Below are 23,230 nucleotides of genomic sequence, written 5' to 3'. Positions count from 1 at the left end.
TCAGCTTCCCCGCTGGAGTCTGTCTTCCCGGAACACGGAACGCGGGCGGGCTGTGTTCTCAGTCACAATCAGCTCGAATGAGCTGGGGGGCGCGGGCGCAAGCGGGCAGCACAGCCTGGCAGAAAGCGCCGCGCCCCCCGCGGGTGCGCACACCTCCGCTCTCGAGGGCGGCGCGCGGTCGGGTGTGCGGGGGACGGGGCGGGGCGGGGCGGAGCGGAGCAAAGCGCACAGGAGGCCCGCCTCTGCTCCCCTCCCCCGCCGGCGGAGATTGACACAGCTCGGGCACCCGCCCCAACCAATGAGCGCGTCCTGGGGCGGGCCCTGGAACCGGCGGCTCCGGCTACTTAGAGTCGTCGGCGCGGCGGTGGGAAAGCAGAGCCGAGCCGGGACTGTCCAGTGGGAGCAGGCACCCCGGCCTGCGCAGACCTGGAGGCGCACAGGCGCCGCACCGCACGGTTCGGCGAGGGGTAGAGCGGAGCCGCAGCCCCACGCGCAGCCCAGGACCCACTCGCCACCGCCGCTTCCTCAGCACCCATGGGGACCAGGAGACTTTAAAGGAGTTTGGGGTTTCAGGAGCAGGGAAATCACGGGTAGGGAGAAGCGGCTTTCTTTGCCTTGGAAACGGTTTTTCTTCTTCCGATTGTTTGGATCCTGTGCTGGGTAGGAGGGAGAGGGGTCTTTGGGCTAAAAGTGAACCTCTCTACACACACACGCTCCCACCCACACCCACACACATACACTGCACTGGCTTTCTCCATCCTTCCCCTGCCTCTTTGTTAGGTTATTTTAGACAGAGCAGCCTCGCCCTGGCGCAGTCCCATTGGCCCTGATGGGGGCAAGGCAAGAGAAGTAAGGGGCAGAGTGCACCTGCCTGTGAGGGCAGGTGTGCCCGGGTGCTTGGGCGTACGTGCAACGGCGAGCGTGCAAGCGTGGAGCTGAAATTGTGTACGAATGTGTGAGGTCTAAGTGTGCCAGTGTGTCGTCGCGAAGGTTTGCCATTGTGGGTGTATGTGACATTATTCACCAGTATACCAGCCTGCCAGTGTCTGGACTCCTAAGTGTCCAAAATGTTGCTGGTGTCAAGTGAATGCCTGAGAATGTGTCTGATTGTCATTGTGCGAGCCGCTGTAAGGGGAGGAAGGCAACCTAGTGCAAAACTGGGAGGTGGGCTGGAGAGGGTGGGGACAGAAATGGGAGCTTGCTCCCAGCTCACTGGCCTTAGGCTCCCTTCTCCCTTTCAGCCCGCCCCTCCGTCCTTCCTGGGTGTCCGTCTCCCACACTGCCACAGCCAGCGCTGTCCTCCCCACCGGGACCCCGCAAGCTCTCCAGCCAGCCTGGGTGTTTTCTTCTGGGAGTTGGACCGGGTTCCTGGAAGGGGTCGGAGGCTGTGTGGTGGCGTCTGCTCTCGCCAGACCGGTGGCGGCTTCTCCGCCCCTCCTACCCCCGGGGAGGCACGGAGGACTCGGCTGGAAAGGGTGACTCCGGTGAGGGCACGTAAGCTAGCCGCAGGTCCCAGGGGCACTGCACGTCTTGGGGAGGGACACCGAAAGGGGCAGCCCGGACTCTGACGGTGTCTCTGCCTCTCTGTGCCTCCGCAGATCCCCGCTCCTGGCCCTCGCCTCGCCACCTCATTGATGGGCAATCAACTGGACCGCATCACCCACCTCAGCTACAGCGAGTTGCCCACAGGGGACCCGTCGGGGATTGAAAAGGACGAACTGCGGGTCGGGGTTGCCTACTTCTTCTCGGATGATGAGGAAGACCTGGACGAACGCGGGCAGCCCGACAAGTTTGGCGTGAAGGCCCCCCCGGGTTGCACCCCCTGCCCAGAGAGCCCCAGCCGCCACCACCACCACTTGCTGCACCAGCTGGTCCTCAACGAGACTCAGTTTTCCGCTTTTCGGGGCCAGGAATGCATCTTTTCCAAAGTGAGCGGTGGCCCTCAGGGCGCCGACCTGAGCGTCTACGCGGTCACCGCGCTGCCAGCGCTCTGCGAACCCGGCGACCTGCTGGAGCTGCTGTGGCTGCAGCCCGCGCCGGAGCCGCCCGCGCCCGCCCCGCACTGGGCCGTCTACGTGGGCGGCGGGCAGATCATCCACCTGCACCAAGGCGAGATCCGCCAGGACAGCCTGTATGAGGCGGGCGCGGCCAACGTGGGCCGGGTGGTGAATAGCTGGTACCGCTACCGCCCGCTGGTGGCCGAGCTGGTGGTGCAGAACGCCTGCGGCCACCTGGGCCTCAAGAGCGAGGAGATCTGCTGGACGAACTCGGAGAGCTTCGCCGCCTGGTGCCGATTTGGCAAGCGGGAGTTCAAGGCGGGAGGGGAGGTGCCGGCCGGCACGCAGCCCCCGCAGCAGCAGTACTATCTCAAGGTGCACCTGGGAGAGAACAAGGTCCACACCGCCAGGTTTCACAGCCTGGAAGATCTCATCCGCGAGAAGCGCCGCATCGACGCCAGCGGCCGCCTGCGAGTGCTCCAGGAGCTCGCCGACCTCGTGGACGACAAGGAGTAGCCGCCTAGGGGCTGCCGGCCCCTCTGCCTCCCCGCATCTTGCTCCCTTCCCTTCCCCGCACCCGGACTTCGCAGTTGGCGGTTCTCAACCTCTGCCCCTCCACGCGCGTCCGCAGCCGGTGGCCCGGGCCCGGGCTGCACCCCCGCATCCCCAGGCCAGCGGCAGGAAGTCTCAGGAACTGCCCCAGGGCCGAAAGGGCGCCGCTGCGAGCGCCTGGCTGACAGCCACTGTGGCGGTGACGGTGCTGGGAGACCCCCGTGCGCTTTCCCCTTGAGATGTAAACCGGGAACGGGGAAGGGGCTGAGGGGAGAAAGGACACGGCCTTCCCCGCGAGTCCATGGCCAGTGACTGTGGCCCGACTCGAAAACAACCCTCTTCTCAAAAGGGACCATCACCGCCCCGAGCGTGCGCACACAGACCGGTCGGAGGCGAGACCTGGTCTTTACAGGACACAGTTCAGCTCCTCTGTGGATGCGTCCCCAGATCGCAGGATTTCCAAGAAATCGAGCCTGTCCCTTGTGCACTTGGGAATAATTCCCCAAGACAGCACTTCGGGATTCCGGGTTATCCTGAGGCTGCCCGGGACTCTTCCAGCTCTCCAGCCCCAGGTCTCCTGACATTGTGTTCCAGGCTGCGGGCTAAGCCAGACAGTGTTTGCCTCCCGTTCTTTCCACCGTGGGAAGCGAACGCCACCCCCACCCGCCTTTGCCTGCGAGTCTCCCTCGCTGGCAGAAGGGAAGCCGGCCCAGTCCCGGGAGGAAGATGGCGCAGCGAATTCGGTGAGGACAGCCGGCCCCGCCCCCGACAAGGAGCTCGCTGGTTCACCTGGTGTCTGGGAACTTGAATGTGTGAAGGGCGCTTATTGTTCTGAACCCTTGATTGCTCCCTCCTCGGGCTGCATTTCAAAAATAGTCATATTTTTAAAGGAGTTGGAGGAGAGGGAGGGGGAGGACATGGCACCATTCCAGAAACCAGCATTATTACAACACCATAGCCAGTATATTTAGTTTGGCTTTTCCTAACATAGAAATCTTCAAAGGTGGGGAAGTGGAAATAAAGTTTTAAAAATGAGAGAGCAGTTTTCCAACTATGTCAACAAAGCCTATCGTGTTGATGTTTTTATTGACCATTTTAGCAACATGCTAATAAAATTTCAAATTGAAATTTTTATTTTCATGGCTTTAATCCATGATAGTTTAAATACTGGGGGCCATTAAGAGTGGATGTAGCTAAGAGCTTAGCTAACATTGCCTTTTCACTCTATTTTTCTCAAATATAAGAATTCTGTTTTTGAATATTGTAGTTAATTTTTTTGGCTTTCAACAGCAGCCCTAGTAATGGTGGAGTTGTTAATTAATGTGTATATTGTACTGAATTTCTGTCAGTTAAGGGGTTCACTGCTTTGGTGGAAATTGGTGGAAATTGCTAGCAGGTTCCATGATGTTATTTTTTTCTCCATGTTGTATATCATTACCATTTCACATTTGCATTTCTATTTTTCTTCCTCTCCTCCTGATCTCCTTAAAAATGAATGTAGAGTTGGTGGCTTTTTCCCCCTCCTCTTTAGCCAGTTCCACAGTTCAGTTCTTCCTGAAAACAGGGATGAACTTGTAGGATCAGGACAAATGTGTGTTTTTCAAAAACTTAAGGCTGGGTGTGAAACCCCTTCTGTGGACAAGGATTTGTAAACTTCTCTCCTCCCTCCAGCTGCGGCCCCAGCCCAACTGATAGTTACTTGATTCAGTGTGCTAGATACTTATAGCATCTATGTCTCTTTCAAGGGAATTTGTCAAATAATGCTGTTTAGCTAATTTTTGCAAGCAATTGCATATTAACAGCTGTGATTTCATTGGACAGCAAGTATTATGGCCAAAGCCAGTTTCTTGGCATTTCAAAAATAATGCAATAAAAACTAGTTGAGGTTAGCTGAGACTGGAAATGCCTTTTTCATGGTAAATGATTCACTTCTATATTTTTCTTTCTTTTTCTTTTTTTTTTTCCTTTGGTTTTCATCCTGGATTCATCCCCTGATCTTAAATCAAAAGGTCAGATCAATGAACTATGAACTAAAGTATTTTTCTTAAGCCTATTGAGTGATTTATTTTTTAAAAAATGTTTAAATGCATATGCTTTTCTTTCAGCACAAACAACAGCAAAAACTTTTGTAATAACTAACTTACCTTTGCATGTATGAAGAACTGAAAGTCATTTATTTCCCTAACTTATTCCTCTTTCAAGTAACAGGTGGCAGATCATAAAATGAATTCTTTATTGTATCTACACACTCCACATTCTTTACTGTGTCCTACTACTGTATCTTGGCTCCCTGCTGTATTAAACACCATCTTAAGCACCTGTTCCTGCAGGACTCCTTCTTGACATTTGTCTTCCACCTCAAAGTCACTCAAAGAGTGGGACCTCATCAAAAGAAATGAATTAGTCTCTATCACACCGAATACTAAGATTTATTTCCTCTGATGGTACATAGATTTCTCTCTCACTAAGAGGGTCACTCTCATAGAGGAATGTCTTGTCAGTTTTATACTTGCTGAGGCTAGACTGACAATAAAAATGAGTTGGGCAGTTAAATTAGCATTCGTTACTATATTGGCCTATAAAGGATCGGGTTGATGATAATACCTCCACAAATATGCAATAATAAAACAATAGTTATGAAAGAAACTTGAAAGGTTTGCAAGGTTTCTCCTATCCCTGTTGAAATTATCATTTATTATCTCTTTGTCAGTGTTAGTAAGGTAACCCATGACAGAATAATTTGAGTGATAGTTCATCATGCAGAGGATATGATAAAGATATTACCTGACGGTTTTATCCTGAAAAAGTTGTATACTTTTAGGGCATTGTTAACAATGTGAGTGAAACCAAGATGGTGCAAGTTCCCTTTGCAGATGGCATGGGCACGCTTGATTTTTATTATGAGTGAATGTAATCTTTCTGTATTTTACCAGAGTTACAGCAATTACCTGAAAAGTTTCCTAACATTTTAATAATGTTAGGGATTTCGTTTTGGTTTTAGATGTCCTCAAGAGACAACAGCTTCACAGTAATTTCCATGATGTTGGGTGTGGCTAAGCTGGGGATTGGTTCTGTTCCCCCTGCTCCAGTGTAGAGAAAAGCTATATTTATACTGCATTCTTTCTCAACTTTCAGGTAAAACAAACTATGATTTAAAAAAAGAAAAAGAAAAGAAAAGACAGGTACTTTTACTTCAAAGAGTGCTTTGCTATACTTTTATTTAAACCAAAAATCAAATAAAATAAGGAGGAGGGCTGGGTATACTTTAAACAAAACCAGCCCTGAAATGCTATTATTCTCAAAGTACATTCCAAAAAAAAAAAAAAAAAAAACTATAGAATTGACATATGTTACAGTTTTAAGTATGAGTTAAATTGATATAAAGTATTCTTCAATATTTAATAATGTAAGCTGTTGTCATGATCGTATTTTTTAAAAATAATAACGTATATTATAGTTAGGAAACACTTGTGCCAGATTAGAATATCAAGCACAGAAGCAGCTGTATGATTTACCTGTTTTTTTAAAACTTTAATGTTTACCTTCCCCTATGTTTAATTTTTCTGTGGTGAACACTTTTGTTAGAACATGGCTTTTTTATTTTTCTTGGAAAAATATGCTATTAGTATTTACAAAATAATGAATTACCTGAATAAGCAGTATATACTAAAAGTCTTCAAACATTGCTTTATTGATTACTTATGTTTTGTGGTGCACTTTCAACATCCCTAAGAGTTAAATGTCTTGGTCATCTAATAAATGGAACAGGGTCAAGTTTCAATGAAACTAATACTTATTACACAATCATAATACAGCAACCTAATTTTCTTTTATTTATAGGCATATCTTTAAAGATTTCTTCTCTTTTTTGAACAAATGAAGAGAATCCAGTTAGTTTTTGCCTTTCAGAGGTGATTTCCCGTGTGCACAAAGGGTCTGTAGGTGAAAAGACAGGCTTTTGGGTTTCTTGAAACATCAAAAACTGAATTTAGAGAATGGTTATCTAACACTCAAGTCAATGTTTTTTTTTTTTGAAATTACTAGCTATTGGTATAATATACATATGTGTACATGTATACGTATACATACACACATATATACATTCACATATATGTAAGTATACACTCATATACATATATACACGTATATATACCTGTGTACACATACATTTTTGCCTATAGCTAGCAATTATTTCATTCAGATCCACACACACACACACACACACACACACAGGCTACTTAAAAACAAAATGGAGAGTGACTTGAGATATACAGAAACAGGAAGAAAAGCCCTGGCAGTCATATGTGGGAGTTGTGCAATTTGTTTTATTCTCATTTTTTGGAAGAATATGTTCCTGGTTTCTCTAACTAAAAGGAAAAAATTCAAAGGAAAGTTGCAAATATTAGGAAGTAACTGAAAAATAAGAAGCAAGATAAAGTGGGGAGGCTATGAGATCATATAATGAGCTAATAAACTTTTCAATAGGGGACACTTGTTCTCCCTTCTAACTGAAGACACTAAAGAGAAGCTAAGATCCAATCTTTCAGTCATTTAGTAATTTATAAAATCCTATTATTTCATAACTCAGAGTTTACCTTTGAGGTTGTATGTTTACCTCATTTGAACTCGAAATAGAAGAGGTTTAAGTATTTGAATAGGTTGAGAAAAAAAGGAAAAATAGTCTTCCCTGCCCTTGTCACTGATGGTGACACTACTTGTAATTACTGTATTTTTTTGGCAGAACACTCAGATGAATGGCTTCCTGCGCTGTGGACTTTTATCATTCTTTTTGATGGCTGATAGTAGAAAGCACGCAGTAGGTACTCCATAAATGTAAGACTACGGCAGCTGTCTAGTACAAGTGCTTCTCACTGATTCTTGGTTACCAGGAAAACCAGAAAGCCCATCATTTGCCTTGCCTGCAAAGGCGAGCCTAAAGAAATTTCTCTAACCAAAACTGGCAGGGTCTTTCCACCACAAAAGGCTCTTGGAAATATACCTTATGGGGCTTAAGGCTAATTTCAGTTGAATGGTATTTGTAATATTCGATTTGCTTCTAGCAGAGAAAACAGTCAAAGAATCCAGGAAAAGTAGAAAATGTTCTCTTGTCATTCAGTCAGAAAGGGAAAAGCAAACTAATAGTTCCAACTGTAACTTTCACGACTTCATCTCTCATTCACCTCAAGGAGAGATTTTTCTTGCATGAAATCACAAGATTACTCCTTTAGAAGGAAGCTGATTGTAGCTCTTGCTAAAAATTTTCTTCGGTATATGGGAATAGATTTACTAGATGTACACTTATCTCTGGGAAAATTAGATTTGATGGAGTCTGGTCATGGGTGTTTTTCTAAATACACGTTACTCATTTATATATTAAAATAATTGCTATGCCTCTTGGCTTTTATAATCCAATTCTTAATATGAACATGAGTTCTGAACTTTATTTTGTCCAAAGGATAGATGCTTATGAAATACTAGGTATGAATAGAGTCAGTGTCCTAAATTTCAAGCACAAAATGAATGCTTCAAAAGTTACTTTGAGCACCATTTAATGTTTCAAAAAATTGAAAAAGATCATATAAGGCTATTGCTTATATGTATCCTAAGGAAATTCTTGCCATCAATGTGTGATATAGACATTAATGTTCTATTCGAGAGCTTCTTTATTATAAGTACACTGATATTTACTTTAGCAAATAAGTTATTATTCTAAATTCAGTTATTTTCCCTGTGACAGCCCTATGACATACCAGCTCTTTGCTCACTTCCAAGTCCACTGTAGATTTCAGATTCTGCAAGGGGGTGAGCAGATCTAGGGAGATCATACCCATGATGACTTTGTAAAACATCTCTCAACTCCCAACAGCACACGCGCTTTATTTCTTCCCACCTTTCCCTTCTCAGTGCAAGTGTCTGCCCAGGGGGTCTGAGCTAGAGGAAGGCAAGGCTCAGAGGTAGGATTGCCAGATTTAGCAAATAAAAATACAGGATGCTCAGTTACATTTGAATTTCAGATAAATTATTATTGATTTTAGGATTATTGTTTTAGGATAAATATGTTCCCTGCAATATTTAGGTTGTTTGTACTAAAACTTATCTGCTTATCTGAAATTCAAATGTAACTGCATGTCCAGTTTATTATCTGGCAACCCTTCTCAAGGATAATTTTATCAACTCTAAGAAGCAATAGAGCCCCCTGACTTTTTGGAGCTGGAAAACTAAGGACACACCCCCTACCCACAACATTGAGGTCCTGTGAGATTTTCCATGTGTCTTTTAAGGCCAGAGTCAAATTCAGTCCTAGGAATGAGCACATAGTACAGGAGAAGCCTCAGAAGAGTTCACAGCCCCCATGATCGTTGAGAGAGAGTTGGTTGTGTGTATGTGTAGATGCAGGTGGGTAGGTGTTTCTTGTACTCCTTTGATTCTATTTTATAAGAGACACCATCCTTTACCTGGGGTTATGATGAATACTTTCCTAGATACAGTCAGGAATACTGTATGCTACTGTTTTTTATCCCACCTATTTATCCCAATCTGGATTGTCACTTTACATCTGGCTATTTCTATAGCTTCCTCACCTGTCTCTACCCCTCTAGCTCCTCTATCCAAACACCTGTGTCTATAGTGATGTATCTAACCACAGAGTCATCACTCCCAAGTAAAGGCTGAGCTCCTTAGTGGGGCAGTCAGCATCTTCCATGGTCTGGCCCCTATCTTCTCCAACTTGCATTTCCTTCAACTCTCAGCTTATACTCCGGCCACACACGACTTTTTGTAGAACATGTAGTTGTCATTCGTACTTCCATGGCTTTCTATGTTGTCCCCTTAACCTGATTACCATTCTAAATTGCTGAACAGCAAACTCTTCTTCATCTATGCTTTATGGCCGAGCTCCATGCTAGCCCCTCAGGTGGCTTTAGTTATTTTCTTTTGTAGTTCCCATTGTAGTTTGTTAGCACCCCCAGACTCTCTCTTCAACTACAAATACCATTTATGTCTGTCTCTTCCTAGGTCTATTGGGGAAAGCTCTGTGACTTTCTCTTTTTTGTTTCTGGAAAGTCTAACACCTGCAGTAGGTGCTCAATTAGAGTCTATTCACTCAATGGAGGAACCGGGGAAGGTATGTGAGGAATACCGCCCAGCATCCCTCTAGGAGGTAAACCACGGTAGGAATGGGCTAACAGTGCATATCAACTTATACGAGATTCTTCTTAAGAACCATACAGTAGAAATTTAGTTTCCGTTTAGAAAATAAGCTGGAATGATGTGAACCTTCACTGTGGTATATTATACTGCAAGTGATGGGAGATCAGCTATACAGAGTTTAAAAGGTTTCTCTGTCCCGGGTATACTGGTACAAACATTTCTTCTTGAATGAACTTTATGAGTTGCATTACTATGGAAATACAAATTTTTCTCCTCTTGATCATTTAATTTCTGCCCAGGTGAGGTAGCTTTGGGTGTTGCAAATTTCGAAGGCACCTGAGGTTTGATTTGCAAGAATTAAAGATGAGACCAGACATTTCTTGAATAGACCACTGTAGTGAATGGGCTGTAGACTGCCAGAGATGTTCAGTCAGTGAAGAAAGAGTCTACTGAAAACCTAGGCATTGTTTACCTTTTGGAAAGTGAAATCTCTCCCAATCTTACCAAGCAAATTCACCTACATTCACCTACAGCATGTATGGGGAAACAAAACAAAACAAAACAAAATCACCTTGCCAGATCTTCCAGTAGGGGGAGCAGAAGAAAAACAGCCTCCTTTGATTGACGGTTGGACCTCCAGGCTGGTTGAACAGCTAGAATAATTTGAAATGCAAATGAGCACTGAGAATGTAACTAGATTAATGTCTTATGAAATATATATGCTTTTATATTGATGTGTTCCTTGGAACTCCTAGGAGGAGCACCCCTTCCTTTTATAGGGAGTTATTATTCTCTTAGCACCTCTGGACATTTAATTTAGTTTAATCTGGTTCTGGACATGGTTAAGGTTACCTGTATCTAAGACAAGCTACTTTAATTTGGGATTTTAAACCACAATATCCTGTTGAGAAAAAAAGTGTCAAAATTCTAGAGAGCTTCTTTAGAGTGAAATATTACTAATGTGGGATTCGAAATCCAGGTAAATAGAGGTTCTGGTAAAACATTGCTTATGGCCTGAGAGCAATTTCCAGAGTAGACAGTGGAGGAGATTTTTCATTATGCAGCCTCACTATTCTGATTTCAGAAATTGGTGCCCCTTGCATGTGTCTGCTTTATTTGTGTATAATTTTATAAGACAGGATCTATGAAAGAAAATGGGAGGAGAGGTAGTTACTCCATCCTTTATAGGCCAACAAAACAAAGGCTCTAAATCCAGATTAATTCTGCCTATGTTACCTCCTTACAGCCTTTAAGTGCTTTCCATAACTCATAAGATAAAACCCAGACTCCCTGGCAGCACGCAAGCTCTGCTCCAGTCTGTCCCATACTCCCCTCCTCCAACCCCAACACCCAACCTCTGAAGCTTCATCCCCTGATCTTCACAGTACATTCTCACTGGGAGGCATGTGTACTGGACCACCTACCTTTCCCCAAAGCCTAGTGATTGTATGCCTTTGCTCAAGCTGTTTCACTTGTATGGAACATTCTTCTACTCTCCTTGGCACATGTAAAAGTCCTCCTCATCCAGAGTCCTGGTGAGAACTCTGTTCACTCACCAGCTGTTCTGTGAAGCTTCTCCTTTGCCTGCAACACCCCCTACAAAAACAGCTAAAACTGGCTAAATTCATCCTCTCCCATTTGAACTTCTGGTGTAGCACTTTCTCCAAACATTTAATGATCATGCCGTCCATTTAATATTACAGTTTTCGCCCCTAAACTATGTCAAACATAATCTATTTAAGTTAATGAGAACCTGATTGCCTTCTGAAATAAGTTTGAGGAAGGTGTCTTGGCACTTTGATCTTTGATTGGTTAGTAACTAGTAGCTGGTCCATAGTAGGTCCTCGATCAATGCTGACTTAATTCTCTGAATCTAATTTAGTTCAAAAACAACAATTCTACTACAAGAACAGTAAGTTGTATTTTGAAATTAATGTCCTAGTGGGAGATAAACTCCTTAAACATGTGTTGGGTCCCTAATAAAGGCAAGCATTTTTTTTTTTAATTTCACGTGCATACAAAGCATAGTCTAGATTTTAAGAACGAGACAGGACAAAGGAGACAGGCCCACTATTAGCTATAATCCATTATAGCCTGGAATATAGGTAATTACCCAGGTATAATTTTTTAAAAATACCATAGGAGGTCAAAGGAAGAAACACTTGAAGGTATACATCAGCTTCAAAAATCAGTCTTTGACTGGCATGGAGTATTTGAATGATGTTTCTGAGATAATTACACATTTTTGTTAATTTTTATTATTAGGTGGAAATATAGATAAATATACTTTCTTGTTATTTAAATATAATAGACTATCTTCTGTCATTGTATATTAAATACCATTTTAGAGTGAGTTTGGTCTTATGAAGTCTGCAGAAGTACAGTTTAAATGTGTTTAAGCGAAGTCCTTTTGATGTTAAACTACCAAGATCAGCAGATTATTAGCATTGGATTTAACAATTAATTCACCTCCCAGTGTACACTTGTAGACACAGTCTTTGATTGATAGACTGATTGGATGCCTAAGATTCAGTTCACAGGGTTGGGACAAGTTCTTTAATCGGTAACTGTGAAAATACAAGAGCTTCTTGGAGTGGGGCTGGACCCAAAGCAGTGATGACCTGAGAGGATAGTCTCACCCAAGGAGAGAGGCTGAACTGACAGACAAGAAGACAGGGTCATAGGCCAGTGCTGAGGAGCTAGGGGAGCTATAAAGAGAAAGAACAAGCAGGATGTTGGAGCTGTGAGGACAACTATCAGATGCAGTGTGCAGAATGTTTCAGGACAAAGACCCTTTTCCAAAGTAGAAATAATAATTGAGGTGCAACAGTTGCTAAAAGGGAATTAACAACTCTAAAAAATGGTATTGGCTCACAATCTATATAAATATTTCAATTTTAAAGCATATTGTGTTTAATTTAAAATGGCCTTCTGAAGGAAAAAGCAAAACAGAAAACCTGTTAACTTTGACAGTATTCTTTCAATATAAATAATTGAATTTCTTTGAAGAAAAACAAATCTGAGCCTCTTGTCCAAAGAAATCTTGAATTTGCTCATGTGTTTCCAATGGCCTTTGGCACATAGCATTGGCTTTCTAAATGCCTCTAATAACTACAGTAAATGTCTCTATGAAATTCGGCACATCATACAAACAAAATGTTCCTTCTTGTGTGCAATTCCTATTTACTTTAAGAAGCAGAAATTCCAGGTTATATACAAAGATTGATAAGTTTGCCAAAATATCCAGGTATATAACCATCAGCTTCTGGACTGCAATTCCTTAATGTTAATGAATTCCAAAGAAAAACAGCTGACTTTATGCATTTATTTTAATAAGGCTGTGAAAACAGTCCATTTACAGTGTAAAAACCCCTTGTCTTTTAAAAATGCTAGACGGAATCTTTTAATAAATTAAATTTATCTGCCTGTCAAATCTGTCAAATTGACAAGAACTTTCAAGGAGTATTGCTGATGTTGTAGTTCTGCTTTTCCAATAGGATTACATTTGGAATTTAATAAGGGCTGCTTAGAGGAAGAACCCATCCATCAGGGTAATTTTAAGTAACAAACACTTATATAATATCTTAAGTCTCCAACCTTATAGGGCCACAGTGATTTTGTTTCCTTTGAAAAACCTTTTATTACTTACAATAGTGTCCTGAATATCATATTTGCTTATAAAGATGAAATAATGTAAGGAGGCAACTAAGTCTACAACATCAGAAGAATAATTATTGACATTTGCTCAGAAATGTATAGCATACGTAGTCAATTGTCCTGATGACCAACCTTGTGTCTGTCAGGTCTTACTGTTCCCTGCATACAAATAGGGACACTGAGGCTTAGAAGGGGAAAACATCCAACTCAGTATCACATATCTTGCATTTAGTAGACCCAGCACTTTAACTCAGGGGTTCTGATCCAAAACATTACAGCTCTCTGTCCCTTGTAAGATTTTCCTGGAATAATCAAATGTCTCCCTCCACCTTTTTCTTATAGAACAAAACCCATTTAATGTTTTCAGTGAATGCGTGGGGTATTTATATCAAAGCTCTAGTAGTGGCCAGTTAATGAAGATGAGCTCTTAATTTTTCACAATGATCTACCTTAGAGAGGTAGGTATCAGGGTATTCAAAAAGGCAAATCCATTCAAACTCTGGACCAATTGTATAACACACACTAACCACCTATACTTGATGTCCAACCTCCTGGAATGAAAGTCTCAAGTACATGTCCAAATGTCAAAATGGAATCAAGCCTCAATTTTCAGATTCTTTTGTTTTTCATTCTCAACTTTAGAAACAGAGGTGCATCTGTTGGATAATAGTCAAGGCGTCTGTGTCGGTAACCAGGGGTCCAAGGTAATTCTCAAAGGACTTTTCATTTATTCATCAATAAATACTATGCTGTTGATCATGTGTTGGGAAAAATGTCTTTCAAAAATGAGTTGAACAAGAACAAATGTCAATGCATAGCATGCTTTTAATAAGAAGTTAAATATTCTGGATAAAAAGTGTATTTGCAATTTTAATTAAAATTTTTCCAGCAACAACCTGCAATAGTTGTACAAAATAATAACTGTTCAGTGACTGGCCAGGCCTAACAGCAGGGTAATGACATGAGACAGGCCAGGCACTAATCTGGATGAAGGACCTATCTACAGATGTAAAGATCCCTATTTAACTTAGCTGGAAGAGCATTACCATGAGATGCTGCAGTAAAACAAGTTACCCATGACCATTCTCATGAAAACATATCTGGTATTCATTTGTAAATGAGATTAGTTATTCCTCGTGAACCATGAACTCACTGGAGATCAAAATAGACCCAAATAAATGAAACCCACTCAGTAAACAGTCTCAGAGAAAGATGGTATATGGGAAAGGACATTGGACTTGAAAAACACATGGCTACACATCCAGCTCTTTGCTTCTTGGACAAGTCACTGCCCTGAGCCTCTATCCCTCAGCCTTTTAACAGGAGACTATGAACCCTAACTCACAATGTTAGGATGAAGCTAACTAAATGTCTATAAATCTGTCCACCCACAATCCTTTGTACATAAAAGGCAATCAGCAGACATTAGCTGAATTAAGTTAAAATACTAAGTGAATTTTCTTTTATCACTGAGATTGCAGGTTTCCTAATTTTTAAATGTGTTTTATTTGTCTTTATAGGTGATAAATCTTTGGAAAGAATGGGTCTTCTCTTACTCATTTTTTAACCCCCTTAGCTGAATTTCAAACATGAAGTAGTTCAAACACTTCTTGATAAAAGTCAAAGGGCAACTAAAATTTTATCCAAATAGAGGTGCTCTGAGGACAATGAAAATGAGTGTTTCTTAGAATGAATATATGAACTACTTGCTGTGGACTCAATCATTGTAACCTCCCCAAATCCATATGTTGAAATCCTAACCCCCAAAGTGATGATATTAGGAGATGGGGCCTTTGGGAGGTGTTAGGTCATGAGGGTGGACCCCTCATGAATTGGATTAGTACCTCTATAAAAAGACACTTAAGACCTTGCTTTTTCTCTCTATCAGCCATGTCAGGATACAATGAGAATATAGCAATCTGTAACTATTAAGAGGGCCCTCACCAGACCTTGATCATGCTGACACTGTGATCTCGATTTTCAGCCTCCAGAACTGTGAGGATAAGTCACTCAGTTCATGGTATTTTAACCCAAATGGACTATGACACTATTCTATTAAAGGAAGTACAAATACTTCCTCCTAATATTTTATTCAATGACTGCATCTAAGCTGCACTGAAAGTCTAAAAATAGTACCCACAGCTGTATTCCCATGGCCAGAGGATTCTCCAGGCATTATCCTCCTTCCCTTCACTGAGAACTATTGCACTCTCGTCTATGTTCACTGCTTTTAAGGACTTCCCAATGCTTACAGTTTACTTCTCTGCCCTTTCAACTGAAAACTCTATTGCAAGGTTTATCTCTGTTATATATTGGAGGAAGGTCTTACACACATGACTCTTTATTATAAAAGTTATGTTTTTATTTGTGTGTTTACTCAGACTTTTAAAAGTGAGAGGAAAATTGTATAAATATGGTATTCCTCAGTCTGTAGAGGCATCAGTTCCTCATAGACTCTGTCTCCTCTTTGGAGCCTCTGCCTATTTTATTAGCACAGCAGTTCTCAACCTTCTTGCTCTCAGGGCCTTTAAATTGCTGGGGAGGCCAAAGAGTTTTTGTCTATGGAAATTATATTTATCAACATTTGCCATGACAGAAATAATACTAGGTTTTAAAATATTAACACTTTTTAAAATTCCAAATCACAAAACTATTACCTGTTACATAGTGATGCTTTTTATAAAAATAACTATATTTTCCAAAGAGAAGAGTGAGAAGAGTGGCATTGTTTCACACTTTTGCAAATTTTTTAAATGACTGTTTTAATAGAAGACAACTGGATTCTTATGTCTGCCTTTGCATTCAAACTGTTCTCATATAACACATCCTGTAACCTTTGTCAAACTCCTGTAAACACTTGCATAAGAATAGAGTAGAAAAGCCAAAACGGTAGAATTGTGAAAATGGTTTTGAGCTTGTGCATCCTGTAAAAGAGTCTCTGGGATCCCACAGGATTCAGGACCACACTTTGAGAACCACTGCAATGAGATCTTGCCTAGCTTTCCAAGTAGCTTTCAACTAGCTTCTCCTGGTGTTCATACTCAGGATGTCCATCTGCCAAATCACCACATCAGTGAAATACACATGTAACTGGCATGAAGTAATACAATCAAAACTATCTTGTTTTTTTAAATCCCACATTTATTCATGAAGGTAGTTTCTCCCCTGTCACTGGGTAAAGTCAGGCCAGTTCATTAACTTTTTCTCTTCTCTCTTAGGTAACAGAAAGTTCTATGGTGCTCCAAGTTGCAGAAACAAAATCTCAAGCGGAGCTTGGAAAGCCTATACCCTGCAAAGAGTGAATTTACAACTTTATTAAAAGTCCTGGGACTTGCCTCTCTCCCAATGGGAACAGCTTTGCCTGTCTTTACTTTTTGACCTATGTTGATAACTCTAGACCCACTCCTCTAGAGCATGTGCATGTGTAGGGGTTGGGGGAGGAGGGATGTAGAGAGGATGGTGGTAGAAGGCTGGTAAAGCAGTCAGGAAATGTATGACTTCATTGACACTTTTAATAAATAAAAACATTGTGTTTTTCTTGTGCCTAGCAGAATTTTAGAGTTGGATCTTTGTCTCATGGATGCTCTTAGGAGACCCACCAACCACCAACTCCTGGTATTGCAACTGGAACCCCTCGACCTGGGTGAATGTACTCTTTTCAGCAACCATATCCTCCCTCCTCTTGCCAGGTAAGGTGAGAAGCAATTCCTCTGCCTAGAAGCTCTGCTGGGTGAAATATCAGGAGATCCCACCCAAGCTTTCTCTTGCGTGTAGCCTATATCCAGCACAGGAGCATAGGCTCATCCTGCAGTTGGCCAGCCTCTTGTCCTCTGGATATCCTGGGAGGGAATCCTAATGAAGGAATCTCCAGTGGTTTACTGAAGCCCCTTGTGCTAGGCCTGAGGTGAGATGGAATTGCTCCATCCTATGCCCAGGAGGCCTGCGAGGACTCAGTGCACCACCATCCTCAGAAATCCTCTCCCTGTAGGCTGTGGTCTGAATCTTTGTGTCTTCCCAAAATTCATATGTTGAAATCCTAACCCCCCAGGTGATAATATTAGAAGATGGGGCCTTTCAGGAGTTGACTAAAACTTCAAGGAAAAGCCCTCACAAATGGGATTAGTTCCCTTATAAAATAGGTCCAAGGAAACTTGCTCACTTCTAACACCATGTGAGGACACAGTGAGAAGGCACCATCTATAAGCCAGAAAGCTGTCCCTCACCAGACATAGATCTGCTGGCACCTTGATCTTGGACTTCCCACCCTCCAGAACTGGGAGAAATAAGTGTAAATTGTTTATAAGCTACACAGTTTATGGTATTATGTTATAGCAGCCCAAACAGACATGGTATTTCCTCAATGTTGGTTTAAGAGTTGTCTAAACCAGTTTATTATCATACTGTGGATGTTTCTAGCTCTCACTGTAGCATTCCATCTCTTTTCTCTCTCAGTGACTTAGTCAAAGCATCTAGTTGAACACTCTATTATTTAAAGAAACCAGCATTCACTGGCTGTTCCCAGCTCCAGGAACTCAGGTGGATTCATAATTTGTTCTGTTTCCTTGCACTTAGGAAAAGTACTGACAGCTCATAATTGGTTGTATTTCTTAGGATATTTGCATTTAAACTAGAAGCAATGCTTTCTTTTCTTGGTATAATTTGTCTTACATTTTTTAAAGTAATAGCTATTCATTAAATTACATTTGAAAATGCAGGAAGAAAGAAAAAAATTGTCTATAATTCTACCACTCATATAAAACCACTATTCACGTATGTGTACTTTCCTCTATTAACCTTTCAAAGCATGTCTCAATTTTAATTGTATTCACACAAATACAATTTTATGTCATACATTTTACTTATTAATATGCTATTAGCATCACCAATGTCAATATAAACTCCATGTAAACATCAATTTAATGGTTGCAAAGTATTATATCAACTGGATATGCCATGGCTTATTTAATCACTGTATTTATTGTTAAATATTTGCATTGTTTACACTGTTTGGTATTGAAAACCATGCTGCAATAAATATCTTTGGATAGATACTTTTTTCTTTATTTTGGGCTATTTCCTTAGAATATATTTCTGGATATGGAGTGACTGAGTAAATGAACACGAAAGATTTTAGGATACACACACACACATTTATGTGCATACACGCGCACTGATTTGCAAAAAGCTAACATATGCCTATGTTCATGGCCTATCACAATCATTGATACGTGAAATCTCACATTCTTTATTGATTGATTTCTTTTTATTTACGATCTTAATTTCCATCCTGCTCATCCTCATCATAGGACCCCAGTCTAATAAGTTTAATATATATCTCTTTATTTGTACATGGTCATATTAGCATGAATTTTTATTTTGTGTGTACGTCCTATAAATGCACACAAATGATGTTGTGCTATGGATCTCATATTGTTTCTTTTTTTTTTCACCTAGCACTAGGTTTCTAAGATCTATTTACATCATAGATCTGTCTAAGACTACTGGGTGCTTCCTGATTTGCTTCTATGCATCCATTATGCTATACTTCTCTTAACTAGCAGACTTCCCTGGATTGCATCTAGCTCTGCACTACAACAAATAGTGCTGCTATAATTTTCCCTAGTCCTTGCCACCTCCTGGGTAAGAGAGAATGCTAGGTCATCAGACATACATACACCTATCTGAACTAAGTACTGCCTGATTGCTTTCCAGTGTGATTCCTCCAGTCTGTGTTCTCCGCAGCTGTGCATATGAGTCTCTGTAACCACAAATCCCACCCATACTGGGCATTATCCATCTTCCTAATTTTCCCACTCTGGCAGTTGCAAAGTGATATCTCATGGTTGTTTTCATTTGTATTTCCCTAAATACCAGTGAGTTTGAGCATCTTTTCATATGTTTGTTAGTCATTTGTGTTTCTCTAATCTGATTTGCCTGTTTATATCTTTATCCATTTATCTGATAGGGTTTTCATTTTTTCTCATTATTATCATAAATATTAATAATGTATTTTACATTTTTGATAGAATTTTATATTTTTTTGAGAAAATCTTGTGGTTTTGTTTAATAGATTGATTCATAGATCTTTTTGTTATATCTAAGGTGAATGTACATATTGTAAATTGGTGATAAATTTATTTTTTGATAAATGCTATTAATTTTTATATATTGATTTTATTCCAGTAGTCTTGGACCTTCCTTTTTGTTTCTCAACTTTGTCAGTTCAATCATATTTAAAAAAATAATAAGGTCTGCACGTTGGAGGCTGAGGCAGGAGGATCACAAGGTCAAGAGACTGAGACCATCCTGGCTAACACGGTGAAACCCCATCTCTACTAAAAATACAAAAAATTAGCCGGGCGTGGTGGCATGTGCCTGTACTCCCAGCTATTCCGGAGACTGAGGCAGGAGAATCGCTTGAACCCAGGAGGTGGAGGTTGCAGTGAGCCGAGATCACGCCACTGCACTCCAGCCTGGGTGACAGAGCAAGACTCCGTCTCAAAATAAATAAATAAAATAAATAAATAAATAAATAAATATAAATAAATAAATAAAGTCTGTTTTTTCCCCTAGAAATTGAGAAGCTCTTTAGAAATTGGGAAAATTAGCTCTTTGCCTTAATAAGGCAAATGGCTTATTAGCCCTTTGTTTGTGAATGTGTTACAATTAGTTTTGCCTATATTTTGGTGATTTTGCCATACCATTATGAAATAGAAAGTATCAGTTTTTTATTTTGTATCTTGCTTACAAAGGCCCTTTTTAAAGAAATTATATTGTGCTTTATTCTAGTAGGTTTATATTTTCGTTAATTCAGATTTAAATATTTAATTTATTTGAAGTTTATTCTGTTATAAGAAGTGAGGTATAGATCCAAATTTATGATTGTAATGGCTACACAGTTGAATAAGCCCTCTTTCCCTATTGATTTGAAATGTCCTATTTATCATATTCTACATTTTTTCATCTATACGTGGGTCTATTTCTTATTATATTATTTGTCATTGGTCTGTGTTTTAATGCTTTATGTGTATGCCATAAAAATTACTGTAGCTTTAGTTATTATTTTAATAGCCAATAGGACTGATCATCCCTCAGGACCTCCTTTTCAGAATTTTCCTGCATATTTTTACTTACTTATTTATTTCATTTTATTTGTTTTACTACACTGACTAGAACATCCAGTACAAGATTAAATAGAAACCATGTTAACAAGTACTTTCATATTGTTCCTGATATTAAAGAAAAAGCTTCTAAAGTTTCAACATTAAGTATAATGTTTACTGTAGATTTTTGGTAGGAACTCTTTATTAAGCTAAGGAAGTTCTTTTTATTTCTACTTTACACTACACACCAACCACAAGGTAAAACTGAAAAGACTGACAATACCAAGTGCTGCTGAGGATGTGAAGTCCCTGGATCTCACGTACACAATTAATGGGCATTTAAACTGATAACAGTACCTTTGGGAAGTTTCTGCTAAGCTTGGAAATACTCATACGTTATGACCCAGCAATTTCACTCATGTATGGATTCTAGAAATGTGTACATAGGTGTAACAAAAGATGCGTACAAGAATCTTAAAAGTAGTGTTATTAGTCATAGCAAAAGGCTGGGGAAGACTCAAATCTCCAACAGTACAGTAGACAAATAATTTGTGCTGTATTCATATAGTGGCATACTCTACAGCAATAAAAGTCATTGAATTGCTCTTGCATGCAATAATATGATGAATCTCATTAACATAATGCTGGACAAAAGAGTACACATTCCTCTGTTTACATCAAGTTTTTAAAATAACAAAACTAAGCTATAGTGTTATATATAAAGATAGTGGTTACTTTTGGATAGAACATAGTGAAGAGGAGAAACACTAAGGGGCCCTCTGAGGTGCTGATCACATTCTATTTCTTAATCTGGGTGGTAATTATATGGCTGTGTTTTTATTTATTTAAATAAGTTTTTAAAATATTTAAGCGTGTTGAATGAATAATTCAATAAATGAAACAATCAATGAAATCCAGTGTAAATTAAATTGAAAAAGACTCTTGTATTAGAAATGAGGAAATATGTTTGTTTTGTTTTGTTTTCATTTTGCCTCATTCTCCCTGTAATGAGCTATGAGATCTTTCATCAAGTCACTGTTCCACTTTGGACCTCTGTTCCTTATTTCTCAAAATTGGAGACTGAATTAAATGATCTTTAAATATCCTCCAAGTTCTAAAAGTCTATAAGGCCTGTTCCAGATGTCACTTACATTGATAATTTTTATGAATTTTTATTGAAATAACTGGCTTCTTTTGTTATTCTTTATACTCATTCAGACACTTCCCATTATCCCTTGGCTTTCCTAATAGCTTCCCATATGATCCTGTTAAGACAAACTCCCTGTGCCAATCAATAGCTATTTTTCTCATTCTAAGTTAGCTTCTTTTTCTGGTTTATACATCCATTTTTAAAGAATATCTTTATTCTTTAAAATAGCACCATTCAGGCTGCTATTAAAATACCAAACCACCCTGAACTGGGTAGCTTATAAACAACAGAAATTTATTTTTCATACTTTGGAGGCTGGGAAATCCAACATTAAGGCTTTGACAGATTGGGTGTCTGGAAAGGACCCTCTTCCTCATAGACATCTGTCTTCTCACTCTAACCACAAATGGCAGAAGGATTTAGAGTCCTCTCCAGGGCCTGTTCCATGTAGAAATGAATTCCATTCATCTCTCCAAAGGCCTAATCACCTCCCCAAAGTCCTACTTCTTAACATCCTCACTTTGGGGTTAAGGACTTCAACACAGGAATTTTAGGAGGATAGAAACATTCAGAACATAGCAGAGAGTAGGCTTGGCACAAATCTTTGCCCGTATATTTTTTGTACCTACAAAACTGAAAAACAGCTCTAGTGACTCTATCTAAATAACCAGCTTGTATTTTTAGAAAACCACATTCTGGGCCATAAGGGAAATCAATGAGAAGAATTCCAAGTCTTCCACTGATGGCTCTTGATCAGATAGGATTGAAGACACCAAAAATATCCTACCCACTATTCCTGTGACAAAAAACCATTAGCTATATGCCTTTAAACACTCTCCCTGTCTACAGTAAGAGCAAGTCTAATATTGAGTTCTCTACACAGCTTCCAAGAATAAACATTATTTATCTTGCACTTTGGTGTGACTAGGTTCTGAAAAAGGAAGTGTAAACAGGAGTGATGTTGGGTTTCCTGACTGGACCCTGGAGGGATGAGGTGTGCCCCTCCCAACTCTATTTTCTCTTTCCTGCTGGCTGGCATGGAGATGAAGTAGTGCACAATTTATGGCTTTGTAGACAAAGAAAACTCTGAGAATGTTCGAGAAACTGGATCAAAAGGAGCCTGGGCTCCTGAGAGATTCATAGCCCACAGCTGCCATCTCCATGGCATCTTCAGGCTTTTTGGAAGAAGCAAAGTAATGTCTGCCTTGTGTATACCACTGTTATTTTCAATTTTTGTCACAAGGTACTGAAACTATATACAAACCAATATACTTCTTAAATGTGTTATTGGAACAAAGCACCATGGGAACCATTACTAGTGACTTTCTATAATATGCAGATTGAACTAGACAACTGCGCTATCCTCTTTCCTAAAGTTTTTAAATTTACTGTTAACATTCAAGACAAGACTATTCTTCCTCTCTTCTTAACTTGGCTCTGTATCTTGCAAGAGGCCAAACACTGAAAAAAAGAAAATTCAGCATTGGGACTGATACTCAAACTGACCTTAAGATACTAACAAATGAGCCAATTTATCACGGTCTAGGCTTTTTGGAGGCCTATTTTCAGAAAATACCTGGGAAAGAGAATAATTTAAAGTGTAGGGGTCAATAATCTGAACT

The 23,230-nt window shown here is 40.6% G+C and overlaps 2 protein-coding genes across 7 annotated transcripts in view; both read left to right on the top strand.

Annotated features, from left to right (window-relative positions):
- The first annotated feature begins 337 nt into the window (after window positions 1-337).
- LRATD1 (LRAT domain containing 1) lies at window positions 338-4,866 on the top strand. 2 transcript variants are annotated; one of them, XM_063648943.1, is made up of 3 exons: window positions 348-590; window positions 1,242-1,484; window positions 1,599-4,866. In XM_063648943.1, the coding sequence occupies exon 3, from the start codon at window positions 1,635-1,637 to the stop codon at window positions 2,511-2,513; it is 879 nt and encodes a 292-aa protein (XP_063505013.1). In that variant the 5' UTR covers window positions 348-590; window positions 1,242-1,484; window positions 1,599-1,634; the 3' UTR covers window positions 2,514-4,866. The 2 variants fall into 2 exon arrangements, with proteins under 2 accessions (XP_054331578.1, XP_063505013.1); XM_054475603.2 differs by lacking the exon at window positions 1,242-1,484 and having other exon boundaries at window positions 338-590.
- LOC129030351 (uncharacterized) overlaps window positions 2,215-23,230 on the top strand; it is a 40,436-nt gene continuing 19,420 nt past the window's right edge. For 2 of the 5 annotated variants that reach the window (XM_054475604.2, XM_063648944.1), the window contains exons 1-4: window positions 2,851-3,292; window positions 13,998-14,059; window positions 16,574-16,653; window positions 16,904-17,044. In XM_054475604.2, the coding sequence (XP_054331579.1) occupies window positions 2,851-3,292; window positions 13,998-14,059; window positions 16,574-16,653; window positions 16,904-17,044 (725 nt within the window). Of the gene's footprint in view, window positions 3,293-13,997; window positions 14,060-16,573; window positions 16,654-16,903; window positions 17,045-17,403; window positions 18,403-23,230 lie in introns of those variants that run through there. The other 3 variants (XM_063648945.1, XM_063648946.1, XM_063648947.1) reach the window with 3 other exon arrangements.

This window comes from Pongo pygmaeus, chromosome 12, assembly GCF_028885625.2.
Source record: "Pongo pygmaeus isolate AG05252 chromosome 12, NHGRI_mPonPyg2-v2.0_pri, whole genome shotgun sequence".
Lineage (NCBI taxonomy): Eukaryota > Metazoa > Chordata > Mammalia > Primates > Hominidae > Pongo > Pongo pygmaeus.
Note: the sequence above shows the minus strand (reverse complement) of the source record. Positions and strands in the feature narration are given on the sequence as shown.